Genomic DNA, 23,344 nt, shown 5'->3' on the forward strand with positions numbered 1-23,344 from the left:
ATTCCTGGAGGATAAGGCTATCAGTGGCTACTAGTCCTGATGGCTATATGCTACCTCTAGTATCAGAGGCACTATGCCTATGTACACCAGTTGCTGGGGAGCATGGATAGGAGGGTGCTGTTGCACTCATGTCTTGCTTGTGGGTTTCCTGTGGGCAGCTGGTTGACCACTGTGTGAACAGAATTTTTTTACTAGATGGACCCTTGGTCTGATCCAGTGTGGCTCTTCTTATGTAACCGAAGAATCCACCTAGTTTAGGAGGATGTATGTGGCCTATTCTCCAGTTGGTGAGTCTCCTAAGTGTTCAGTGCAGGCCATCTTGATTGATTTCATGTTTTATTTTCTTTGGCTATCCTTGCTTCCATTTCTATATCTTTTTATGCTGTCTTTAATAAATGTCTCTTAACTTGGACTGGAGGTTTGGGAGTGTGAATGTTGACCACGTCTAAGAGAAAGATTTCCTCCTCTCATGTGCCTGACCACTGAGCTACACTACCAGAGTATTTGGATTCATGCCTATAGGAGCTTTTTTCAGTTCAGGCAGGTAAATGTGCTTGGGCCCTTGGAGTCCCCTTTATCTTGGGTTTGAGGCTGAGAAAAGGGGTGGTGGCAGTTGCTATCAATCAGTTGTAAGCTGTGGGCAAATTCTCCCTGGGAGGGAGTGCTTGTTGCATGGGGGGGGGGGCAGGGGCAAGCTGGTAGCCCAGGGCTGTCAGTGATGATCATTTCAATTCATAAAAAGTGGTGTGAATTTGACCCTTCTACCTGTAGACCAGTAAGCCTGCTATGTGTTATTAGAAAATGATACTCTAGCGTGCTTTATCCTAATATCAGGATTGGCTTGAGATATAAAATATGTTAGGTGAGGAGCAGGCAGGATTTACAAAACAATTTTCTAATTATTTTAAGAATGAAAGTCTTTCAGTTAACCAAGGTTTTAGTATTTTCAAGAAATATAAAAATATAAAATTGGTCTTGAGATTGACATCCACTTGAGCAAGTTTCACCATATAAATATTTAGGAATTCTGTTTCACTTTTCTTTATCTTGGACACTTCCTAGGAATTATGTTATAGAAAATGCATGTAATAGTATGGCTGTTATTCAGTGTTTTTTCTGTTCTAAAGGGAGCTGTTATATCTCTTCAGTATTGTACCCTTTTACTGCTAAATCATTTGCTCAGCTTCTATATGGTGTTCAAATTCAGATTATGAGTTTAATCCAAGTGTTGAAAAAATACAATCCGGATTTTTAAAGACAATCTTTGGTGTGTCCATTTGTGTGGTACCTGCAGTTCTGAGATTAGAGACAGGCTTGAATTCTGTAGAAGCCAAGGCTTGGTCTCCAGCAGTGAAACTTTGTCTTTGTTTAATGTTCCCTGTTCTTTCATCTAGTTATTTATCATTACTTCATTCAGATCAGTATGTACATTTAAGGATGAAAATTATAAAATACATACTTTAGGCTGCGAGCGGGGGACATGTAGTCCTCCAGACGTTGTTGGGCTGCAACTCCCATCACCCTTGGCCAGCATAGCCAATGGTGAAAGATTATGAGAGTTTCAATCCAGCAACTTCTGGAGGGCCTCATGTTCCCCATCCCTCCTTTAAGGGTTTTCTTCATTGTTGCTTTTTTCATAAGGTCCTGATAAAGCTAGATCTTGTGTTATCCAGCATATCAAATGTATGGATCTTCAAAATTCATGTTCAGCAGCAAATAAGATCATGTCTCCTTTGTTATTGGCATTTACATGGCTTCTGTTAATTTTCAAGGCAAATATTTGTAGAAATTAAGGGTTGTATCCAATGGGGTAGACCCATTGAAATGAATTGGGCTTAAGTTAGACTAACATTGGCTACAACCCTAAACATTTCAAAGTACACGAGAACGTTAATTCTTGCACATCTCAGTGTGATACCTTTAGCTCTCTTGGATGGGAAATTTAGGGGGATAGCTTATTCCAACAGATTATGTCCTTGTGGCTGACAGGCAACTGAAACAGTAAGCCATGTTTTTCTTTTCTGTAATTTGTATTGTGATATCCATAAAGAGTTAATCAATCCATTGATCGCTTTGTATCTCAGAACATCATCTGAATATCATGTTCTTTTATTTCTTATAGTAATTAATTTATCTTAGAAACTGTAGCTAAATTTTTGTTAAGAGCAATGAGGATACAAGCTAAAATATTAACTAATTAAATATACTAATGGTTTTCTGTATTAATACAGAAATTATCAAATTAACATTTGATTTGCTTTTTGAATTTTACTTTTATATGTTAAGTGATGCATAAATTCTATTGTGAGATCTGCTGACTGGATCAGTTGGTTGCTAATAACTTGGTTTGCTCTTGAGTACAGATTTTTTCCTTCACAAATCGCCAGCTGTGTGTGTGTGTAGAAACCCAGATTGGGATCCCAGTATGGGAGGGAGGTAGGATACTCTAACCCTTTGCCCCATATTGTGGTTCTGATCCAGATGAGCCCACTGTGCCTGTTATTTGCATGGGGGGAAATGCTCCCACTGGAGTGAATGTGAGCTTGTTCTTCCATGTGAATAGCAGGCGTGGGCCCTCTAACCCAAACTCCAGCAGGTGTCAAATGATTAAATCCCCATGCCCCGCCCCCCCTTGGATCCCAATACAGATTGCTTCCCCCTGGCCACACACTACGCTTCCTATTTGTAAAGGAAAAATCTTGTACTCAAGGACAAACCATGTGCCTAATGTAACACATAGTTTGACCCTCAGATGCAACCTACTCCTTTTTCTTTTGGACTAGAAGTAGAAGCTTTGCCTAGCAGTATATGTTGCTTTGAGCAATGTCTCTACTAGAAAAGGTTCCCTGACTGATCTGAGTGGTTTACATGGTCATTTTCAATGCATTAAGAAACAATTCCATGAAGAAATTTTGTCTATGTAGACAAACTCATGATGATTTAGTTTCAAATCATGTTTATTAAATACATTTTGTTTTACAGATGAGGAAACAAGTTACAAAACGAATTGTGACCATTAGGCACAAATTTAATTTATCAGATATTGTGAGTGATTATGAAGAAATCATATCTATGAGGTACATAATTACAATATAAATTCAAAGGGTTTCCTTTAAATTGGGCTGGGCTGGGCAATCTTTAGAAAATGATTGGTTAACAGTCTACAATATTAAATGTTACACTTTTTTATTACAAGAATCTTGAAGGTAGAAAAACACTAAAGAATGTTTATATTGCTCAGAACTAAATTTTCATAACTCTAGAAAAAATGAACTTACAAAACACATAACTAAGGTTTACACTTTTCTTATATGAGTATATGTTAATCTGATCTAAATTATTTCATTTTTTTTTATTTAGCCAATTGAGTAATGCAGTTTTTAAGCTAGCTGAACGCAGAAGACATTTGAAACCACAAAGGAAAGAAAGACGCAAGGTTCCAGCACAGGCTGTCTCTGATGGAGATGTTAAAGTTCTCATCAGAATATTGAGAGCATATAACATTCCTGCAAGAAAGGCACCAGGAACCAAGTAGGTATAGAATTCATAGAATTATAAAAGTCTTGAGTAAGACTGTCTACAGTCATTGTATGTATAATACACAGGAAACTGTAGAGAGATGTCATAGTCTAGTTCTATATGTTTTTTCAGTATGAAGTTTTCAGTTAAATGCATTATTTAACTTCTAGAGCCAAAAAATAAATATAGAGTAACTGTTAAGAATAACTGCTATAAATATTTAGGTAAATATTTGCAGCTATGAAATGTAGTTTAAAGGTCACTGAATAAAGACAAAATGTGACAGAAATACTGGTTACACTAGAAAGACATATATTTACAAGAAAATAAAGTGAAAGAGAAGTATTATTAGTAGAACTATAGGGTACACATATTATCTCTTAAAATATAGTTCATACTTTACTGTAGCTTCTTATCATTAACACATTATTAGCATTTTGTTCTATTTTTATCTGAAGTTCTACTGTGCTGTGAAAGACTATTTTAGTGTACAGATATGTAGAAGGGTGTTGTGAAAGAGCACATTTAGCATAATAGTCACCAAATCTAATCAAATCATTTGCAAAGTCAAGGCTCTAGTGTATTCTGAAACAAAGACAAAAAATCATTTTCATGAGGAAATGTGCTCCTAGGAATGCATGGCCTTCTTTCAAACTTATTATTATGCAAACAATTTGGTTTACTAAACACCATACTGTAGCTTGAATGCAAACAGAATTTCCTTTCAGAGAATCTAAATATATTTAACAACACTCATTGACAGAGAGACAAATCACAAAATGCTTAAACTGTTGTAGTCCCATTGACTTGAAACTACACCAGTGTAAGCAGTGTATACCATTTCGTTAAGACTTTCTGAACAGATGCATTATTCATGATTTTGCACAAGCAGTCAAGCACAAAGAAAACTATTAACTGTCATTGCTTCCCACACACTGAATGGAGAAATGAGACACAAGATGTGGATTAAATAAAGGGCCAGAACTTTGCTGAATCACTGAATATGATCTGCAACAGGCAAACTAACGTCAGTTTTACATACAATACATCCCATGCAATGCGAGTGCCTACCACTCAATGGTGAGGGCAACAGGGTGTACCTCTTCTTGTCAGTATCCTTTGGGCAACTCCATCCTGACTCGGAGCCTTCAGTTCAGTCTTAAGGTTGATCCTTGCAAGCCTCTTTCATAACACCAAGGAGATTCCTGCTGAAATCTTCACTCCTAAGCCATTGAGCCTTTGGAATAAACAAGGCTACCAGTAGCAAAGGTTGGTTTCCTTCCCTGTTTTCCTTGAGCTTTGAGGAAATGGTTTTCCTCAAAAAAGTTTTCATGAGCTTTGAGGAAATTGGCTTGCCCTTCTTTTATCACTGCAGTATTAGGTGCTATGCTGGGACCAGCCAAACCTCCATGAACTCATATGGAATCTAAATTCCTGAAAATCTCCAAGCTTGCAGTGCTAAGGGCTAATATACAGCAGTGGTCCTATGCACCTCTATGACCACATAGGATTTGTGGCAACTGGTGGAAATTCCTGATAATGCTCTGCTATCCTCACCAGCACTGCTAGACCATAGTCCAACTGAAAGGTCCAAGTTGTTCACCATAATCCCATTCCTCTAATGCAGGGGTGTACAACCTGTGGGCTACATGTGGGCCCTCCCAGGCCCTAGGCCACCTTGGTTTTTTAGCATGATCGTTCTTTAATCACAGGTTTTCCTGGGAGCTTTAAATGCCACCGCTACTCTCCTGCTGCTATCTCACAACTTCCCTTCCCTCTTCCTGTGTTATCTGAGAACAGGGAAAACCTGGCATTTTCTGTGCTTGCGATTGAAATCGCCATTTCCTCCCTGTGTATTTCCGCTTTAGTGCTTTGTCCCACTTTGTGTGGGCATATGCTAGGGGGTGTTGCTGGGTGGTGCTGAATAACATTGTCATGACAACAAATCAGTGGGGGTGGGGAGGGGGCAGGTCACTGACCGCACTTCCAGTGACTGTTTCTGCCTCTCTTTCATTCCACTATGGGCACTGCTGCACATACATCACTGTTTCCCCAGATATGTGGGGGGTTGCATTTTTGCCTTCAATCATATACACACTTACCTGAGAGTAAGTTTCATTGACATCAGTAGGGCTTACTTTTGAGTAGGCATGCACAGACTTGAACTGTAAAGTGGTTAACCATCCCAAATGCTTCTCTGAGATCCTCCTGTACACAGCAGTGCTTACTTCTGAGTAAACTCATTGGCTGTAAGTCTGTACTTGTTTTTTAAAGGGCACAGGGATGTCTTCTTTTTCTCCACAAACCTTGTGCTTTACTTCTACAATCCTCAAACTGTTTAGAGGCCAGTGTCAGTTCTAATTGCAACAGGAAGAAAATCTACATTAAAAGATGGAGTTTTGCTGAACTGACTTGTTGATCATATTGTGAAGTTGAACTCAGGCTCTGGCTTCATAAATACTCCTGACCCTTTCCTTTCCTGGGAGTAAGTGTCATTGAAATTTGTGTGGCTTGCTTCTAAGTAGGCATGCATAGGAGGGCACTGTATATCTACTTAGAGTAGCAGTCTTATGGTCTCCCATCCCCTTCAATGCATTTACTTGGAACTTCCCCCTCCCATTGACTTCGTGGACTGCTTCTTCTCCCTTTTGTTCACCAATTTGATGGGCTTTTTTTCCTCCCAGGGTGGATGGGGGAGTCTCCCTTCTCAGCCACACAGGAGAAAGGCTTGACAGTTAGGATTTCAATGGGTATTAAAAATGCCTTTTCTCCTCCCCTGAATAAATTCACCATGCAGGGCTTGGAATAGTCATTTTTAATGGTTTCTTTTTTGTGTGTGGAGTGGTTTTAGATAAGACAGTAATGCTGAGGTGGTTTTCCATATTACTTCCTCCCACCTGCAGCAAACCACCGCAATCACTGCCACAAGGTCTTCTGAGTGGCAACCATCTAGGATGGCATGGAAGACCATGAGGCAGACATCTGCAGAGTGTTGGCATGTACCTGCATACAGCCATTGAATGGACTTGCACTCATGCCTGTGAAAACATCTGTATGATTGGGAAGCAAGCAGGCCACTATTTCTTCTTCTAGCCCACCTTACAGGGTCGTTGGGAAGCCAGAATAAGGGAGAAAAGCAACAACAGCACAGGGTGGTGGGAAACAAGCCAGGTCTAATGAAGAAGGTGTCCCCATGACATGGTCACCTTAGGGTGGGGGCTGCTAGGTATGGCTTGGTGCATTGACCGTATAAAGGTCTGTTTGTGGATTTCTTATTTCTGTAGTTGGGAACCCAGAAATCAGTATACCATTCGAACTCAGTAGTGCAAGCAATGTACTGCATTTAATTCCATCACATACTGACATATTTAGCAGAGAAGGACTACCAGTGCCAGCAACCTTGTCAGCTGCTACTGCAGCAGTTGGGGTAAGCCACTGAGAAGACTCTCTCCCTCTCCACAAAGTCGGAGGAAGGAGGGGGTCAGGGGACCAGTTCCCATAGCCCACTATCCCGGTCAGTAGAAGGGCTTCCGACTTCCCTCCTGCTATGGAGAAGTGGAGGGACAGGTGGAGCCATCAATCATGTTACAGGAACCAATGATCAGTGGAGGGGAGGGGCCAAGGGGCCATCAGCCACCTTCTGTCACGATTTTTCTGTGCAGCTTTGCCCAGCCATGAAAAGGTATATAGCGGAGGAAAGCACAATGAGAAATGCCTGTATGCAGGGCCAGTCTAAATCCCAGAAACAATCCGGGAAACAAAAGGACCTGTTTGTAGTGGGATAAAATGCCAGGTATGAAGAGAACCCTAGTGTGTGGCTGCCCAAGAGCCCCAGCTATCACCATGAAAATTGCCACCAGTGCTGAAAAAATTGCAGCACTAATGGAGGCAATGAAGCTGGATTGGAGGTGGGGAGGATGCTGCCTCCTCCCTCCCACACATCCTTGAAACAGCCTGTATCACTGCTTTACCAGTGCTAATGGTGTGGTAAAGCAGTGATTGGGTCAAGGTGGCTGGGGCAGGGAGGGGGTAGCAGCCCAGATCCCTGCTCTACTGCCATTAATAGCGGCGGACCTGCTAATAGTTTTTTAAAAAAAATATTATTTAATCTTTTTATTTGCAACATCAACAGTTAACAAAAAGGGAGAATTCATATCATAAACTATATCAGTACACAGTAATCATTAACATTTCCTTTGATATAGGGAAAAGGGGTGGGGAGAACACAAAGCGGGGAAAGGATTTTACACTTCTATTTCATATATGTGCGTTAATATAAGCAGTCCATATATCTAAATAACCATCCATACAACTTTGACGGTTGTAGGAGATACACTCAAATGTAGCAAGAGCAGTGAGATCTTCAGTCCATTGAGTGGCTGTTTTCATTCCAAGCTTCAAATACAAGTCTCTTTGCAACTATAAATGCTCTTAGTATCCACTTTGCTGTTAATCCCCCACATCACAGGGATGCAATTTAAAAGTGCATGTACATTTGCTATTTTCGCTGATTTTTCAAAAACAAAATTTATACAAGCAATAACTTCCAATCCCAAAGAAGCCACTACAGGACATGCCCACATCATATGCCTCAATGAGGCATTGTCCTCATTTCATCGCCAGCATCTAGCTGAGCTAGCCAGCGTCTTCTTAACAAGCCTCTGTGGTGTCCAGTTTACATGAAACATCCATTTTTGTTGGATCCGTTTCTGTTTTAAATCTACAGAAATAGTACATATGGAAGCTAAGGCAACCTTCCATTGATTACACTTTATAGACCATTCCAGTTCCTCATTCCATCCATCTCTGACCTTCTGAACATCTACTTTACCACATTCCAAAAGACTTTTATAAACAGTCACTGTAGGCTTAGCTTTCTGTAAGGAACCAATTAATTCCTCCAACAGTGCAGGAAGCGCTGAAGCACTCATCACTAATGGTCTGTATATAGACTCCAGCAAAGGCTGAAGCTGAATGTACTCCCAACTAACACTAGATGGTAAATGATATCTAATCTGGAATACTGAAAATGATAACAATTGATCATCCACACCTATTAACTGATCCAAAGTATAAATTCCATTATCAGTCCAACTCCTCCACATGAAAGGTCATCTCTCTATTATCAAGCCCTGCTAATAGTGTCAGCCCTCCTAATAGCAGCAGTAAAGCAACAATCAGATCAGGGTCACTGGGGTGGGGTGTGGGATGCAGTCTCCTCCCTCCTCAGTGACCCTGAAGCAGTCCAGATTGTGGCTTTACCACTCCTAATAGCGGCAGTTTTGAGAGCATAGGTGCATGTATGTGTGGCCCTTGGCACCCCAGAAGACACCTGATGTGGGCCTTGGAGCCAAAAAGGTTGTGCATCCCCACCCTGGATCCTATCTGAAAGAGTGAAAGTTGCCTGTAAGGTTCCAGGATGAATCTCAGACTAGGGCTTCCAATACTTTACATCGTATGCCACCAGTGCTCTGTTCTTACTTCAGGCCTGGCAGACTGACATCTGGGCTTCAAGGAAACCAAATGTCAGTTGGCAGCAGGTATACATCTGAGTATTTGTTGTTGTTGTTATAAAGCCCAGGCCTCAGACCTAGCTCCTCAGTCCAAGCAACTCATTGCTAGCATGAGGACTCTGCCTTATACTCCTATTCCCTTTTTGTGACTGGTGCCTGAGATCATCCCACCTTACTTTAACCTCATAATTGCTTCTACCTTCTCCAACCCTCTTTTACTGCCTTTTATAAATCTCAGCCCCCACCTGATTGAAGTCCTACATGAAGTCCTAAACATAAGAAAATAAGTCAAATTATCAATGGAAGTTACTTCAAATAAAATGGCTGTCAGTGGACTGAAAAGCTGGCTGCCTACCTGCTGAGGTTGCTCTTCTGATTAGACTCAGGTTTTTCCTTTCTGAAATTTGTAAAGATAAATGGCTCAGTTGTGACTCAAATTTCAAAGTGGTCTCTTCCTGCCTTCCACCCCTGCAAACTTGTACTGCAGCTTCCACTAGCTTTTCTATTAACACTCAGACAATTATTTATGTATAAATATATAGGAAATTTTCATGCATTTTAATGAGAGAAACAGAATGAAATATGTTTGCCATTCTTGTTTCCCATCTCAAGGGTTGCAGTTGCTCATTCACCATCTTATTTACCAAATCGTATGTCTCGAGGCAGACCTATTTTGCCAGGAAATGTAGCCTATACAGCTGATCTTCTAAGTGAGGTAATTATGAAATTGCAATTTTTATGCTCTCTAAATTAGATTTCCAAATCACTTGTATAGATATTTATTTAAAGACCTGAACAAAACAGCAGTACATATATACAGTGTTCCACATGATGTTTAAAATTTATTTTGATTAAATGAAGAGGCCAGATTTTTGTCATCAACTATATTCTTTACTTCAGAATCTTGGGTATTTTCGTTAATTTGAATGCTGTTTGGTGGGTGGATTTTGATGTTTACATTGCGGGGTAAGGGAGCAATATGTGCCAGAATCAATACCCATGTTCCTCTGGCGAGACTTCACTTAGCTTCAGTGCAAAGGGTTTGGAAGTTGTCTTGCCAGCCATAGAAAAACACAATTTATTATTTAGCTGCTGCAGAAAAGTACATTTGCTTTAGAGAGTGGGGTTCTTCTAAAATTTCATTTTTAATGATGATGGCATAACAGTGTCTTCCATACCTGTTCTCTCTGATGAGCTAATTCTCTACATATAGGGATTTTTTTCCCACAGGAGAGCATTCATGCATACAACCCACCTGCAGCAGGAAAAAAAAACTTCACTACTTGATTCCGTTGATTGTATAAAGTGCCTCTAAATATTATTTAAAATGCTCCTATAATCTAGAATAAAACATTGCAATATATGGGATGCATGTCTAGTATGAAAACGTACTGCCAGTTACCTGCAAATCTTCTGATGGATTCCTTTGCTATGATAATTCCCAGTAGGCACTAGACAGAAATGATAGAAATGAGCCTTTTTCATGTTTCCTTTAGTATAAGTGGAAACTGAAAATGCTGTTTTGATAGGATGAGAACTAGAGGGCATTGCAGTGTGCTCTTGTAATGCCTCTTGAGTATATGATATTCTCAAGGGAAAGAGATTGACATTTTACATGTGTAACTTTGATTTTATTTAATTTCTCTTCTCCCCCCTCCGCCCCTGCCACCTTTCTCTAAGAAGGATGGGTAATATGCTCATGTCTGGTAAAATCTGCCTGCTTTCTATAATAAAGTAAATATTTACAGTAAATAGGTTTGAAAATGAGGCAAAAATATAATTACATTCAAGTATATACTTTACATGTTTATTTTAGGTAGCTGTTCACCCTTTTGTAGAAGTTACATTCCAGAACACAGTTTATCAGACTAGTACTGCAGATGGCTCCCATCCATGTTGGAATGAAGAACTTCAAGTAGATTTTGTGTAAGTTACCAGTATCTTACTTTTAATAAAAATGAATGTGGTACTTAAACCATTCAGTGAGAATTCTAAATTTCCTATGGCCACATGTTTCTTACACTGTAGTCTGTTCCATTTTCTTAGGCATTTTCTTTAAATGGTATATCTGTCACATACACTAAAAATAGGAAGAAAGTAAAAGTTAGATGTAGTAAAGCAAAATAGATCCTCTTCAGTTTGCATGATTTTTACAAAACGCCCAACCTCCCAGGTAAGGAATATTAAGGCTGCAATCCTATATAAACTACATGGGACACCCACTGAAATCCGTGGGGTCACTTCTGAGTAGATATGCATAGGATTGTGCTATAAATTTTTGGCTTTAGATTTTGGAAATGACAGTGATACTAAGAGCATTTCTACATGACACTTTTATTGCATGGTTGTGATTGGTCACTCATGGAAGTTTGCAGGTCCTTTACATAACATCGTCAACCTCCAGGGCACCTCCCATGCTTTCTGACCTTTATCCCACTTCTAAAAAGATAGGAGATAACCTGATAAGGAATGTTAATCTGATATATCAGCTGTGTGCAATGACGGAGTTGTGCTATAACCACAGCACCATCTAATGGCTGTAAAATTAAACATATAGAACTTGCTGAGAAAGGAATTCCCTGATTCAAAACACATGTCCACCCATGTAAAGGAGCCAGTCTTAATCCCACAAAGAATCTGGAAGCAGAAGCCCCAGTAAGGATGTGGGATTTTAGCCTCGTGTGGTGAAGCTCAGAGTCTCTCCTGGCTGCAGACCTTCATCATCTGCCCCCCACCCCCTCCAACTGGTCCAGGCAGGAACCCTCCAGAGTGGCTTGAGAGATGGTGGTGGTGGTGGGGGGATTGGCATCCTCATGTACATGCAGAACTGCTTTCAGATATTTAAATCAAAGCCACAATACGTAGTTCAAGTAATAGTGTTTTCAAAATGGTTTTTGCTTTCTGTTTTCAGATTGAGAACTATTAAAATACAAGAGAGCATAGTTTTTCTTCATTTCAGTTAAAATATTTATTTCTTTGTTTCAGCTCTCCAGGCCATGATTATACTTTTTCAGGACTATCTAAAATAAAAGACAACATAAATATTAACATTTTTGATGAATTTGTGATTGAAAAACATGAGGTAATGTAGGTATAAAAGGCTGTTTGTTTCTAAATGTGTACAAGGAATCAGAAATAGAAATAATGTTCCCAACTGGAAGAAGTTACATATGTGGTTTTATTTCCATTTTTGAACAAACAATTTAAGGTTATTAGTGAGTCCAACATACCACTGTTGCACTCTAACATTTAATATCATATGTTTTAAGGAAAGAAGGGACTATTATTTTTGTGCACCGAATACTGTCTTTCAGATAATTCATGTTAAACTAGATAAGAGTGTATGTTTAGGGAGCTGTCTGATATAGAATGGAGAGTCTTCCAAATCCTTGGCATCTTCATATCTATTAAGCGTTACCTCTTGATTTTGTTTTGAATATTGTCTCCATTTCTTCTAAAACTGTGGCTTAATTCACAGTAGAAATAAAATTAGGACACAATCCTATGTGGGTTGCTGGCAGCCTCTGAAATCAGAGGCTGCTGAGTATCCAGTGCAGGGCAGGAGGACAGCAGAGGCGATCTTTGCCTCCGTGCTCCAGCCACCCTGCATTTCTACTAGACAGGCAATTTTGCCTGTCTAGTGGAGGTGCCTCGCAGCGGGAGGGAAGAAGGCTGGGGTGGCCATAGGATATGTTTATCACAGCTGCCCCGTCTCCTCCCCTCCCCGCTCCCGGGAACACCCGCTTTCCCCCGTCTCCATGCTCCATTTTCTGAGCATGGAGAGGTAGCTGGCACGGTTCTCTCCGCACTGGCTACGAGGGAGAGGGGACAGGGAGCACTGTTTCCTGGCTCCGATATTGGAGCCCTGGCTCTAACCTCAGAGACAGGAAACCAAACTACCCTATGCCCCCCTCCCGCATGCTGTCTGGGGGGCATATGATCACTCCCTCCATCATTTTTACATGAGGACTGAATATTACTGAAAAATATTTTAGTGTCCGAAAGTGTAGATAATACACTTATGTTACGTACAGATGTGCATTTGTATTTTGGATTAGCTGTAGCTGGAAAAACACTTTGGGTCTATTAAACATGTTAAAGGTAAAGGTGTCCCCAACCAGTCGTGTCCGACTCTAGGGTGTGGTGCTCATCCCCGTTTCTAAGTCGAAGAGCCAGCGCTGTCCGAAGACGCTTCCGTGGTCATGTGGCCAGGATGACTGAACACCGAGGTGCACGGAACGCTGTTACCTTTCCCGCCGAGGCGGTACCTATTTATCTACTTGCAATTTCTTGCTTTCGAACTGCTAAGTTGGCAGAAGCTGGGACTGAAGACGGGAGCTCACTCCATCACGTAGAACTCGGGTCTCGAACTGCTGACCTGCCGACCTTCCAGTCTGCAGTTCAGCGTCTTAACCACTAAGCCACTGCGGCCCTATTAAACACGTTAACTCTATTCAATGGCAATATTTTAGATTGATTGTGTATTCATGGCAATAATGGAAAATAGACATGTAATATGGTGTTAAGATTGTATTTTAGCTGCCGTGGAAACAGTGTTAAATAATGAATGTGCACGTACGCACACATACACAAGAAAAGATTAACCTAAGCTATGTATTTCATTAGGATGCCTGTCCAAAAAGCTGTAGTGGTCACTCCTATGTAAGAAAGAATTGGCTTGGATCAGTTATGTTTCCTTTCTCTGCAGTCCTGGAACAATCAAAGGTAAAAAACAGGACGAAATAATGAGTTGCTTTTGAAATAATAACGTTGTAATGCAGTCATGTCATCAGTCATTTGGGCTCTGACCTTATCACTTGCATGTGTTTTAATGAGTGTAATATGTGTTCACAGATCTGTGGTACATTTCAAGTAAATATGCCACCAGTTTTGCTTGGATATACTTGGAGTAAGACGTATGTACCCCCTAAAGAAGAATGTTATGGGCAGAACTTGAAAGAATATACCTTTTTAACAATCTTTGCCACTATTGAACCTCAGCTATCTTCTGTGGAAAATAATTTAGAATCAGATAAGGTTGGCATTTATGTTTCTCCCATTTAACAAGATAATTCTAAAACAATATTTTCATCTATATTCAGATGAAAAAAATCACTTGCTTTGAAATTTAAAAATATAATTTCAGTTCTAAGTATGTTTTTAGCTTGCAGATCATGAAACTGAAACGCTACTGCAAAGAGCATACATTTTTAAGCAAACATGCAAGGCAGTGTTTCCAAAGAGGAGAATAGTAACATCAGTTTTTAACAATCACGGAAGAAATATTTTAGTAACAAAATATATTACCTCTCTGAATCCACCACAATTATTACTAGATATGTGTCCTGATGATCCTAACTCAGCTTCTGTAAGTATAGAGTATTTATCATAGAATAAGATAATTCAGTTTTAATTAAAATTTTCTTCTATATACTTCAAGTAATTTTCCTGTTGGGTCTTCTATGATGTTTCCTGATGAAACCTTTATTGTGCAATTGCACTGTCTTATTCACAGAATTTTACAGGGGGCGTCAGACATTGTCATCATCACTTTGTAGCCCTCCTTGCTTTCCCACCACTTCTTCCATCTTTTTTTCTTTTTTTGCCAGAAAAAAAGTATATTAAGAAGGAAAAGACAGAATATATCTACACACAATGTTTTCTGATGGTTAGCACTAGGAGCCCTTCATCTGAAAGCAGCCCTGGTCTGCCAACTAGAGTTATTTCTGTCATAAAGAATATAAAAATATGTAATACAGAAACTACTGTTTGACAGCTTTAATAACTCCAAATATAATAATGTTGCCTGGATTTTCCAATATGCATTCTTGTGATAGACTTATTCCTGCTTATTTTGTAGGATCTTATATCACGATTTGTATCTTTAATTCCTTGTATATCAGAGACTGTGGATGAAAATGATGATGTTGATATTTGGATGACATCAGAGGTAATGCTAAGTTTTAAAGTTTTACTGCTCTACTGATTTTTAATTGGTTTAATCGTGTGGGTTTATTTTAATGTAAATTGCATTAGTTAACCATCCTGAAAACACTCTCTGGGTGGTTCACAAATCTTAAGACCATAAGATGCATCAATATAATAAAACCTAATATAAAAACCTTTAAAACCAAAGTAAAAGATGTCTAGCATATTACATCTATACTAAATGCCATTCTGTTTCATATATTTTGAAAACCTCTAGCTATTGAAAAAATTTATACTTAGGTAAGCCTTTGGTTGGACTAATATTAGAGCATTATCCTGTGGTAGGAGAAGCAAAGGAGACTTTTTAAGCGTCTCCATTCTCAATACAGCATTTTTCATTAGATGGGCGTCTGAGCTCATCTAACTTGCTCATTCTTCTGGGGGTGGAGGCTGAGAGGGCATTGAATCTATGGCCTCTCCGCTCCCATCAGTGCACCCCCAACACACCAATTTTCTCCCTTCCTGAAGTTGGAGTCATGACCTCGGGAGAGGGAGCCATCATAGAGCTTTCTGTGACAACTGGTAAGGGCTTGGAGTAGGGTGATCCACATTCGGATCTCCTCCTCCAAGGTTGAAGCTCTGTCTCCAGCCTGAAGGGGGAAATCTGCTGCACCCTAGGGACCCTCAGATGCTGTCTAGGGACCATAGGATTGCGCTCTTAGTTATTAATTTGCTTTTGAATCTCTCCTGTTTTAATTTTGATTGTGATTTTAAATACTGTTCTTTACATTTGGGCTGTTCGCACAACACAACAGCCCACCATGGGTTATTTAATGCACATTGAGGCTGTGGTGCATGGGGGACACGTGCACCCACAGTGAGGCTATGGCATGTGTGGGGCTGTGGCGCATGTGGGAAGTATGCAATCCCTGCTCGGGGGTTGTTGTGTTGTGTGAACCTAGCAAGCATAGGTTATGCAAGGGTTAAGCAACTCTTGCATACCTATGGCCTGTTTTAGCCCTTGCATAACCCATGCTCACCGGGTTCACACCACACAACAACCTGTGAGTGGGGGTTGGATATGCAAATGAACCCAGTCATTGTCATGCTTGGTTTCACTGTTCTTATGGTGACATTTCAATGTTTTTATGGATATTAGCCACCTTAGGCATTATTGCAAGTATAAAAGTAGGATAAAAAGGAATAAATACATTTCTCTAAAGTTTTTTTTAAAAAGAGGCTTCAATCTCTCAGTAAGAACTGAGATAGTTTAAAAACAATCACTCTGATCTAAAATAAAAGTTCATATAAACTCTACACTAAGAAAAGTCACTACAGAAAAGACATAAAGAAATCCTGATTACAGCAGGTGAAAAGTACAGCCTTATCGAATTTTCTTGAATGAGTTTCAGTTGGTACAGCTCGAGGACATTAACAAGGTGCTTTGACAGGTTCATGCAACCACTTCTGTACTGGATCCTTGCACCTCTTGGCTTATAAAACCTGGCAGGGAAGGAACAGAGAAGGTGATAAAGCTTCCTTGTGAGAGGGGGTGGTCTTGGGCCACTTGAAAGAAGTGGTGGTGAGACCACTTCTGAAGAAATCTTCCTTAGACCTGAAAAATCTTAATAATTATAGGCCAGTGGCAAATGTTCCATTCCTGGGCAAGGTCCTTGAGCGGGTGGTTGCAAGCTAGCTCCAGGCACTCTTGGATGAGACCGATTATCTGGATCCATTTCAGTTGGGGTTCAGGCTGGGTTTTGGCACAGAAACAGCCGTGGTTGCCCTGTATGATGACCTGTGTTGTGGGACAAAAACAAGGGGAGTGTGTCCTTGTTGATTCTCCTTATCTCTCGGCAGCTTTGGATAACATCAACCATGGTATCTTCCTGGGACAACAGTCTGAGTTGGGAGTGGGAAGCACTGTATTGCAGTGGTTTTGCTCCTACTTGGAGGGTCGGCTCCAGAAGGTGGTGCTTGGGAAACATTGCTCAGCCCTGTGGATTCTCCAGTCTGGAGTTCCACAGGGGTCAGTTCTGTCCCCATGCTGTTCAACATCTACATGAAACTATCGAGTGCAGTCATCTGGAGTTTTGGAGTGCATTGTCATCAGTATGCTGATGACATGCAACTCTACTTCTTTTCATCTTCATCAGGTGAGGCTGTGGATGTGCTATATCGGTGCCTGGCTGTGAGAATGGACTGAATGAGGGCTAAAAAACTGAAGCTGAATCCAGACAAGACTGACATGCTGTTTGTGGGTGGTTCTTCTGACTGAATGGAAAGTGCTCAACCTGTTCTGTATGGGGTTGCACTGCTCCTGAAGGAGCAGATTCGTAGCTTGGGGGTTCTTCTGGAGCCATCTTTGTCACTTGAGGCTCAGGTGGCCTCAGTGGCACGGAGTGCCTTCTACCAATTCTGGTTGGTGGCCCAGCTATGCCCCTATGTGGACAGGGATAACCTGGCTTCAGTTGTCTATGTTCTGGTAATCTCCAAGTTAGATTTCTGCAATGCACTCTATGTAGGGCTGCCTTTGAAGACAGATTGTTCAGAAGCTGCAGCTCGTGCAAAATTCAGCAGCCAGATTGATAACAGGGACTAGAAGGTCCAAACATATAAGACCAAATCTGGTCTGCTTGTGCTGGCTACCTATATGTAGGGATGTTAGAGAATTCTGCCACGGACTCCAGTGAGTCTTGTAAAGAATCCAGCCTCCCGGAATCCGTGGAATCCCCGGAACAGCTTCCCCCCCGCCCCCCTGCCGAATCCCCCCGGGATGGACCTCACCTGGGGTGGATGTGGTGGTGGCTCCAGCGGCGGTGGTGGCTCCAGCTGGTCTCCTGGCTGGCCATGGCCGGGCTGCTACGGCTGCAAATGGCGGCCGTCATAGCAGCTGCCATTTGCATCCTTGCAGGCAGCTGTGATAGGCTACGTAAGTATTTACATAGCCTATCACGGCAAAGAGCAGGGACACAAATGGCGGCCGCTACATAGCCTATCACGTATTATGTAGCCTTACACGGTAAAGGTGGCCACGCAAATGGTGTAGCGGCCGCCATTTGTGTGGCGGCCTTTACTGTGATAGGCTATGTAAATACTTACGTAGCCTATCACGGCAAAGAGCAGCGGCGCAAATGGCATAGTGGCCGTCATTTGCGTCCCTGCTTTAGCCAGGATAGGCTAAGTAAATATTTACGTAGCCTATCATGGGCTACCGTAGGGACGCAAATGGCATCCCCTACACAGGACACTATTTGCATCTGCACCAGCCTGGCAGCGGCTGGAGGCCCTGCTGCGGATTGGCCCGGCCGGCAGCTCCGCAGCATGGCTGCGGAGCTGGCCAGGCAGGATTCCGGGGGGAGGACCGGATTGCCTCCCCCCGTTGAGGATTCTGGGGGGAGGAATGGATCGCCTCTCCCCCGCCCCCAGCGGATGCCCTGACTGGAACCAGGTAAGGGATTCGTACATCCCTACCTATATGCTTCCAAGCTCAATTCAAGGTGCTGGTTTTAACCTATAAAATCCTACATGGCTTGAGACCGCAATTCCTGATGGAGCACCTCTCCTGACCAAAATCTATCTGTACTCCTATACTCAGCATCTAAGGTTTTCTTCCGGGTGCCTGCCCTGAGGGAGGCTTGGAAGGTGGCAAAACGGGAGAGGGCCTTCTCAGTGGTGGCCCCCCAACTGTGGAATGATCTCCCCAATGAGGCCCTCCTGGCACCAACATTATTATCTTTTCAGCACCAGGTTAAGACCTATCTCTTTTCTCAGGCATTTGGCAGCATATGATTTGTTTTTAATTGGTCCTGGATTTGTCTTATGGTTATTGTTGATGACTCAAAGTAGTCTTTAGATATATGTTGTCTCCATGTATAGTGTTCGTTTGTGTGTTTTAAGTAAATGGTTTTTAAACTTTGTATACTGTAGTTTAATGTTTTTAATCTTTATAGACTACCCAGAGAGCTTCAGCTATGGGGCGGCATAGAAATGTTATAATTTTTTTTTAAAAAGAATCAACCATTGTGGTTGAAGTGTGTGAAGAATCAACAATCGTGATTGATTGACAGAGTCAAGGAGGCTATAAAATGCATAATGGTGGAAACATTACAAAAGCAAAAATTGTTAATATAGGTAGAAGAATAAGTCTTTTTGAGAAGGCATTGTTAACACCTTCTCCAAAAGGAAGTCTTGACTTGCCAATTTTTTAGAATTGTTTGAGGGTATCAGCAATGTTGCTAAATATTGGCTTTTATCAAGAGTTGTGCAAGTGGAACTCTGCTTGCATAATGGGGCTTTCAGTACTTCTGCCATTTGTCTCCCCCAAAAGCAGCTTCAAAGACTTAGGGAACCCTCTGGAATGGTGTGGGATGTGGCAAGGGGGGAGTTGGCAGAAATCAGATGGGGCCATCTTGCACCTTGCCACATTCTGTACCATTACAAAGTTTCCCTGACTATCCTGAGTGGCTTTTGAAGAGTGCAGAGGACTGCATTTGAAAAAAGAACCCCTCTCCTAAAGTTCTTAAGAAAACTTTGCCATCATGGGTTAACAGGGTCAAACCTCCTATGAATCCAATCCAGGAACGTATGCCACTGATACCAGATAAATGAATAATTCATTATAGTAGTAGGACAGCATTGCATTTTTTTTGCAATTTGAAGTTACGGGGCCTGTTTCCATGAGTGATTTACTCCGAGATGGCTGCGTGTTGAGGTTGTTAGGGATACATGACATCGTGGCCATCCAGCAGCCACACCGGAGCTTATCACAGAAAAACCAGAATTCCGGAGACTGCTTATAGTCCGATTCTTTTCCTTAATTTGGTTTGTCTGTGCTTCTGTTGTGGTGTACACCAACCCTCTGCATTTACTCCAGTATGTTAGCCCTGCCCAGAGGTGTGCCTTTCACCGTGACCCCGGGCAAGGGGTGTTTCCCCAATGTTTTCCCCACCTGTGTTTCCCTGATAATTCTGCTATTTCCCAGCTGGCGACCAGAGTTCTTTTTAAAAAAAGGATTAAAATGAAACAGTACTTTAGTTTGACATCACGAACCTGAAGTAAGCACTCCGCATTCACCAGCAGCTGCTGCCTGTGGACTGTGAACTGTACATTTAAAGTCGTTACTCTGTCAGGGACTAAGGCTTACACTACTAAAAGTGCTGTGGGGTGGTGTGTACATGTATAAGTTCCCAGCCAGATTGCAGTTCCAGAGAGATACCACAGAATCCTCAGTTGCGCATTTAGAAAGCATCACTATCATGCGATAGTGAAAAAAGACCCAGTCTCCAGCGCACTTCTACCCCCCCTCGCATTATGACACTAACTGTGCATTTCTCTAGGAATACACATACCCCCTATGTCAGTATCTTGCTTTCACTGTATAACTCTATCTTGAAATAACACTATCACGCATATGTGCTATCGTGCAATAGCAAGAAGCCCTGAATTAATGCGCTAACTCCTGTTGTGGTCAATGAGGCTTGTTTCCGAAAGTGCACTATCACGCATTTGCACTATTGCATGATAGCACATTTATTCAGGGGTGCTTGCTAATGCGGAAGCTCACTTTTTAGGGGGAAAGGGAAGAAAATGGGCAGAATTGGGCATAGGTCGGGGAAGTCTACTCAGAAGTAACCCCCATTGCGGTCAATGAGGCTTGTTCCTGAATTTACTGAGATTACAACTAAGCCAAAAACACTAAGTATACCCAGGGTATATCATGTATTCATCTGGTGAAAGGCATAGTAACTCCCCTAATGGCTGTGAAGCACTGTTTCCAAAGTTATGTGTCTTTGCTGTTTGGTTCAAGGCTTTTCAGGAGTAATTAATGCCAGCTTCAGTCCTTTGCATCATCGCCTAACCAGGGGGGCAGGAGAAAGGGAAGTAGAACCTGGAGGGGGGAAGCCTCTCTTATTGGTTGAGCAGCCCCTGCCAGTCTGATGACATTGATTTCCAATTCCCCCACCCCATCCGGAAGTATGTTTCTGTCAGCAACTTATAATGGTGTGGTGCACTCCTTTGTGGAACCCTGCGCGGAGCCATGCCGATTCCATGAAAAATCCGGTATTCCTCCATTTGCTTACCCTTCCATTGTTGTGGAAACACAGCACAGTCTTTGAATAATGAAACCTGAGGAGCCTTGTCATTTCTGAACTTCTTCATGGTAATGTGACTGTAGTATCATTTTGTGGGAGGATGAAGGATACATCAGCCGTTTTTAAAAAAATCCTATGATCTTACATTTCTCATAGCATTGCCTCAAATTGGGTGTTGCTAATAAAGAAGAACATGCGGTGCTTCTCTGCAACTATCTTCTGTATGTTGGGAAAAAAGCATGGGTACTGTTGGGAACATCTATATTAGAAGTAAGTCTAGCAAAATATTTAAATCCTTGTTTGTATAATTTCTCATAAAAATATAAGTACATAATGAATGGAACTGTATACAATACATAACACATATGCTAGTATTAAGTGGCTCTAACATTGCTTGACTCTACTGACTTAAGTTCCAGATACAAGACACTCCATTATTTGTTCAGTCGTTCAGTCGTGTCCGACTCTTTGTGACCCCATGGAACATAGCACGCCAGACCTTCCTGTCCTCTGCTCTCTCCCGGATTGGGGATGGCGGAGAATTTCTGAGAATTTCTCCACGAATCTCAGGGAGGCCGAATGCCAACGCATTCGGCCCCCTGAAATTGGCAGTGAAATTCTCTGACACTGCCCCCCGGGATGGGACTTACCTCTTGCGAATGTCCCTCTTGGTGGCGGGTCCCGGCGGCTGTTCGGCGGCGGTTCGGCGGGGGCGGGGGCGGTGGCCGGTCTTCCGACAGGCTGCCGCCGCCACCATTACAAAATAAAGTAAAAAAAAACAACACACAGCTGTGATAGGCTACGTAACGATTAACGTAGCCTATCACGGCTAGATTTCCAAAGTCAGCCATGATAGGCTACGTTAATCGTTACGTAGCCTATCACGGGTGACTGGGAAAAAAAAAAAGCGCGTACGCAAATGGCGGTGCCCATGGGCGCCGCCATTTGCATTCCTTATTTGGGCCCAGGTAGTCTACGTAAAGATTTACATAGACTACCCGGGCCCAAATAAGGAATGCAAATTACGCACTTTTTTCCCCCCAGTCACCCGTGATAGGCTACGTAACGATTTACGTAGCCTATCACGGCTGACTTTGGAAATCTAGCCGTGATAGGCAATGTTAATCATTACGTAGCCTATCATGGCTGTGTGGTTTTTTTTTCACTTTTGTATTTCGCGGCCGGGGAGACGGGGCGCTTCTTCTCGGCCTGAATTTCGGCCGGGCGAGGCGGGGCGCCTCCCCCCCAGCCTAAACTTCGGGGGGAGAACCGAAGCGCCTCCCCCGCACCGCGAAGCAAGCTGCGGGACCAGGTAAGTGCCTTTCGTACATCCCTACCCGGAGTGTGCTCAAGTTCATATTCATTGCATCGGTGATGCTATCTAGCCATCTCATCCTCTGCCTTCCCCTTCTCCTTTTGCCTTCAATCTTTCCCAGCATCAGGGTCTTTTCCAGTGACTTTTCTCTTCGCATTAGGTGGCTAAAATATTTGAGCTTCAGTTTCAGTATCTGTCCTTCCAATTAGACACTCAGGGTTGATTTCCTTTAGGATTGACTGATATGACCTCCTTGCAGTCCAGGGGACTCGTAAGAGTCTTCTCCAGCACCACAGTTTGAAAGCATCAATTCTTTGACGCTCAGCCTTCCTTATAGTCCAGCTCTCACAACCATACATTACTACTGGGAAAACCATAGCTTTGATTATACGAACCTTTGTCGGCAAGGTGATGTCTCTGCTTCTTACTATGCTGTCTAGGTTTGCCATAGCTTTCCTCCAAAGGAGGAAGTGTCTTTTAATTTCATGGCTACAGTCACCGTCTGCGGTGATCTTGGAGCCCAAGAAAATAAAATCTGTCACTGCTTCCATTTCTTCCCTTTCTATATGCCACGAAGTGATGGGGCCAGATCCCATGATCTAAGTGTTTTTAATGTTGAGTTTCAGACCAGCTTTTGCACTCTCCGCTTTCACCCTCAACAAGAGGCTCTTTAGGTCCTCTTCACTTTCTGCCATTAGGGTGGTGTCGTCTGCATATCTGAGTTTGTTGATAATTCTCCTGGCAATCTCAATTCCGACCTGTGATTCATCCAACCCGGTGTTTCTCATGATGTACTCTGCATATAAGTTAAATAAGCAGGGCGACAATATGCAGCCTTGTCGTACTCCTTTCCCAATTTGGAACCAATCGGTTGTTCCATGTCTGGTTCTTACTGTTGCTTCTTGACCCTCATACAGGTTTCTCAGGAGACAGGTAAGGTGGTCTGGTACTCCCATCTCTTTCAGAATTTGCCA

The 23,344-nt window shown here is 42.1% G+C and overlaps 1 protein-coding gene across 1 annotated transcript in view; it reads left to right on the forward strand.

Annotated features, from left to right (window-relative positions):
• Window positions 1–23,344, forward strand: part of CC2D2B (coiled-coil and C2 domain containing 2B) — a 115,324-nt gene that overhangs the window by 66,675 nt on the left and 25,305 nt on the right. Inside the window, exons 23-32 of the mRNA XM_084845902.1 lie at window positions 2,983–3,077; window positions 3,361–3,531; window positions 9,645–9,747; window positions 10,849–10,958; window positions 12,018–12,114; window positions 13,659–13,757; window positions 13,887–14,069; window positions 14,197–14,400; window positions 14,893–14,982; window positions 21,212–21,325. Coding sequence (XP_084702028.1) covers window positions 2,983–3,077; window positions 3,361–3,531; window positions 9,645–9,747; window positions 10,849–10,958; window positions 12,018–12,114; window positions 13,659–13,757; window positions 13,887–14,069; window positions 14,197–14,400; window positions 14,893–14,982; window positions 21,212–21,325 — 1,266 coding nt within the window. The remainder of the gene's footprint in view (window positions 1–2,982; window positions 3,078–3,360; window positions 3,532–9,644; window positions 9,748–10,848; window positions 10,959–12,017; window positions 12,115–13,658; window positions 13,758–13,886; window positions 14,070–14,196; window positions 14,401–14,892; window positions 14,983–21,211; window positions 21,326–23,344) is intronic.

The sequence above is a fragment of the Heloderma suspectum genome, chromosome 3 (genome assembly GCF_057233095.1).
Source record: "Heloderma suspectum isolate Gila_16-S chromosome 3, 16-S_ref, whole genome shotgun sequence".
NCBI classification, from domain to species: Eukaryota; Metazoa; Chordata; class Lepidosauria; order Squamata; family Helodermatidae; genus Heloderma; species Heloderma suspectum.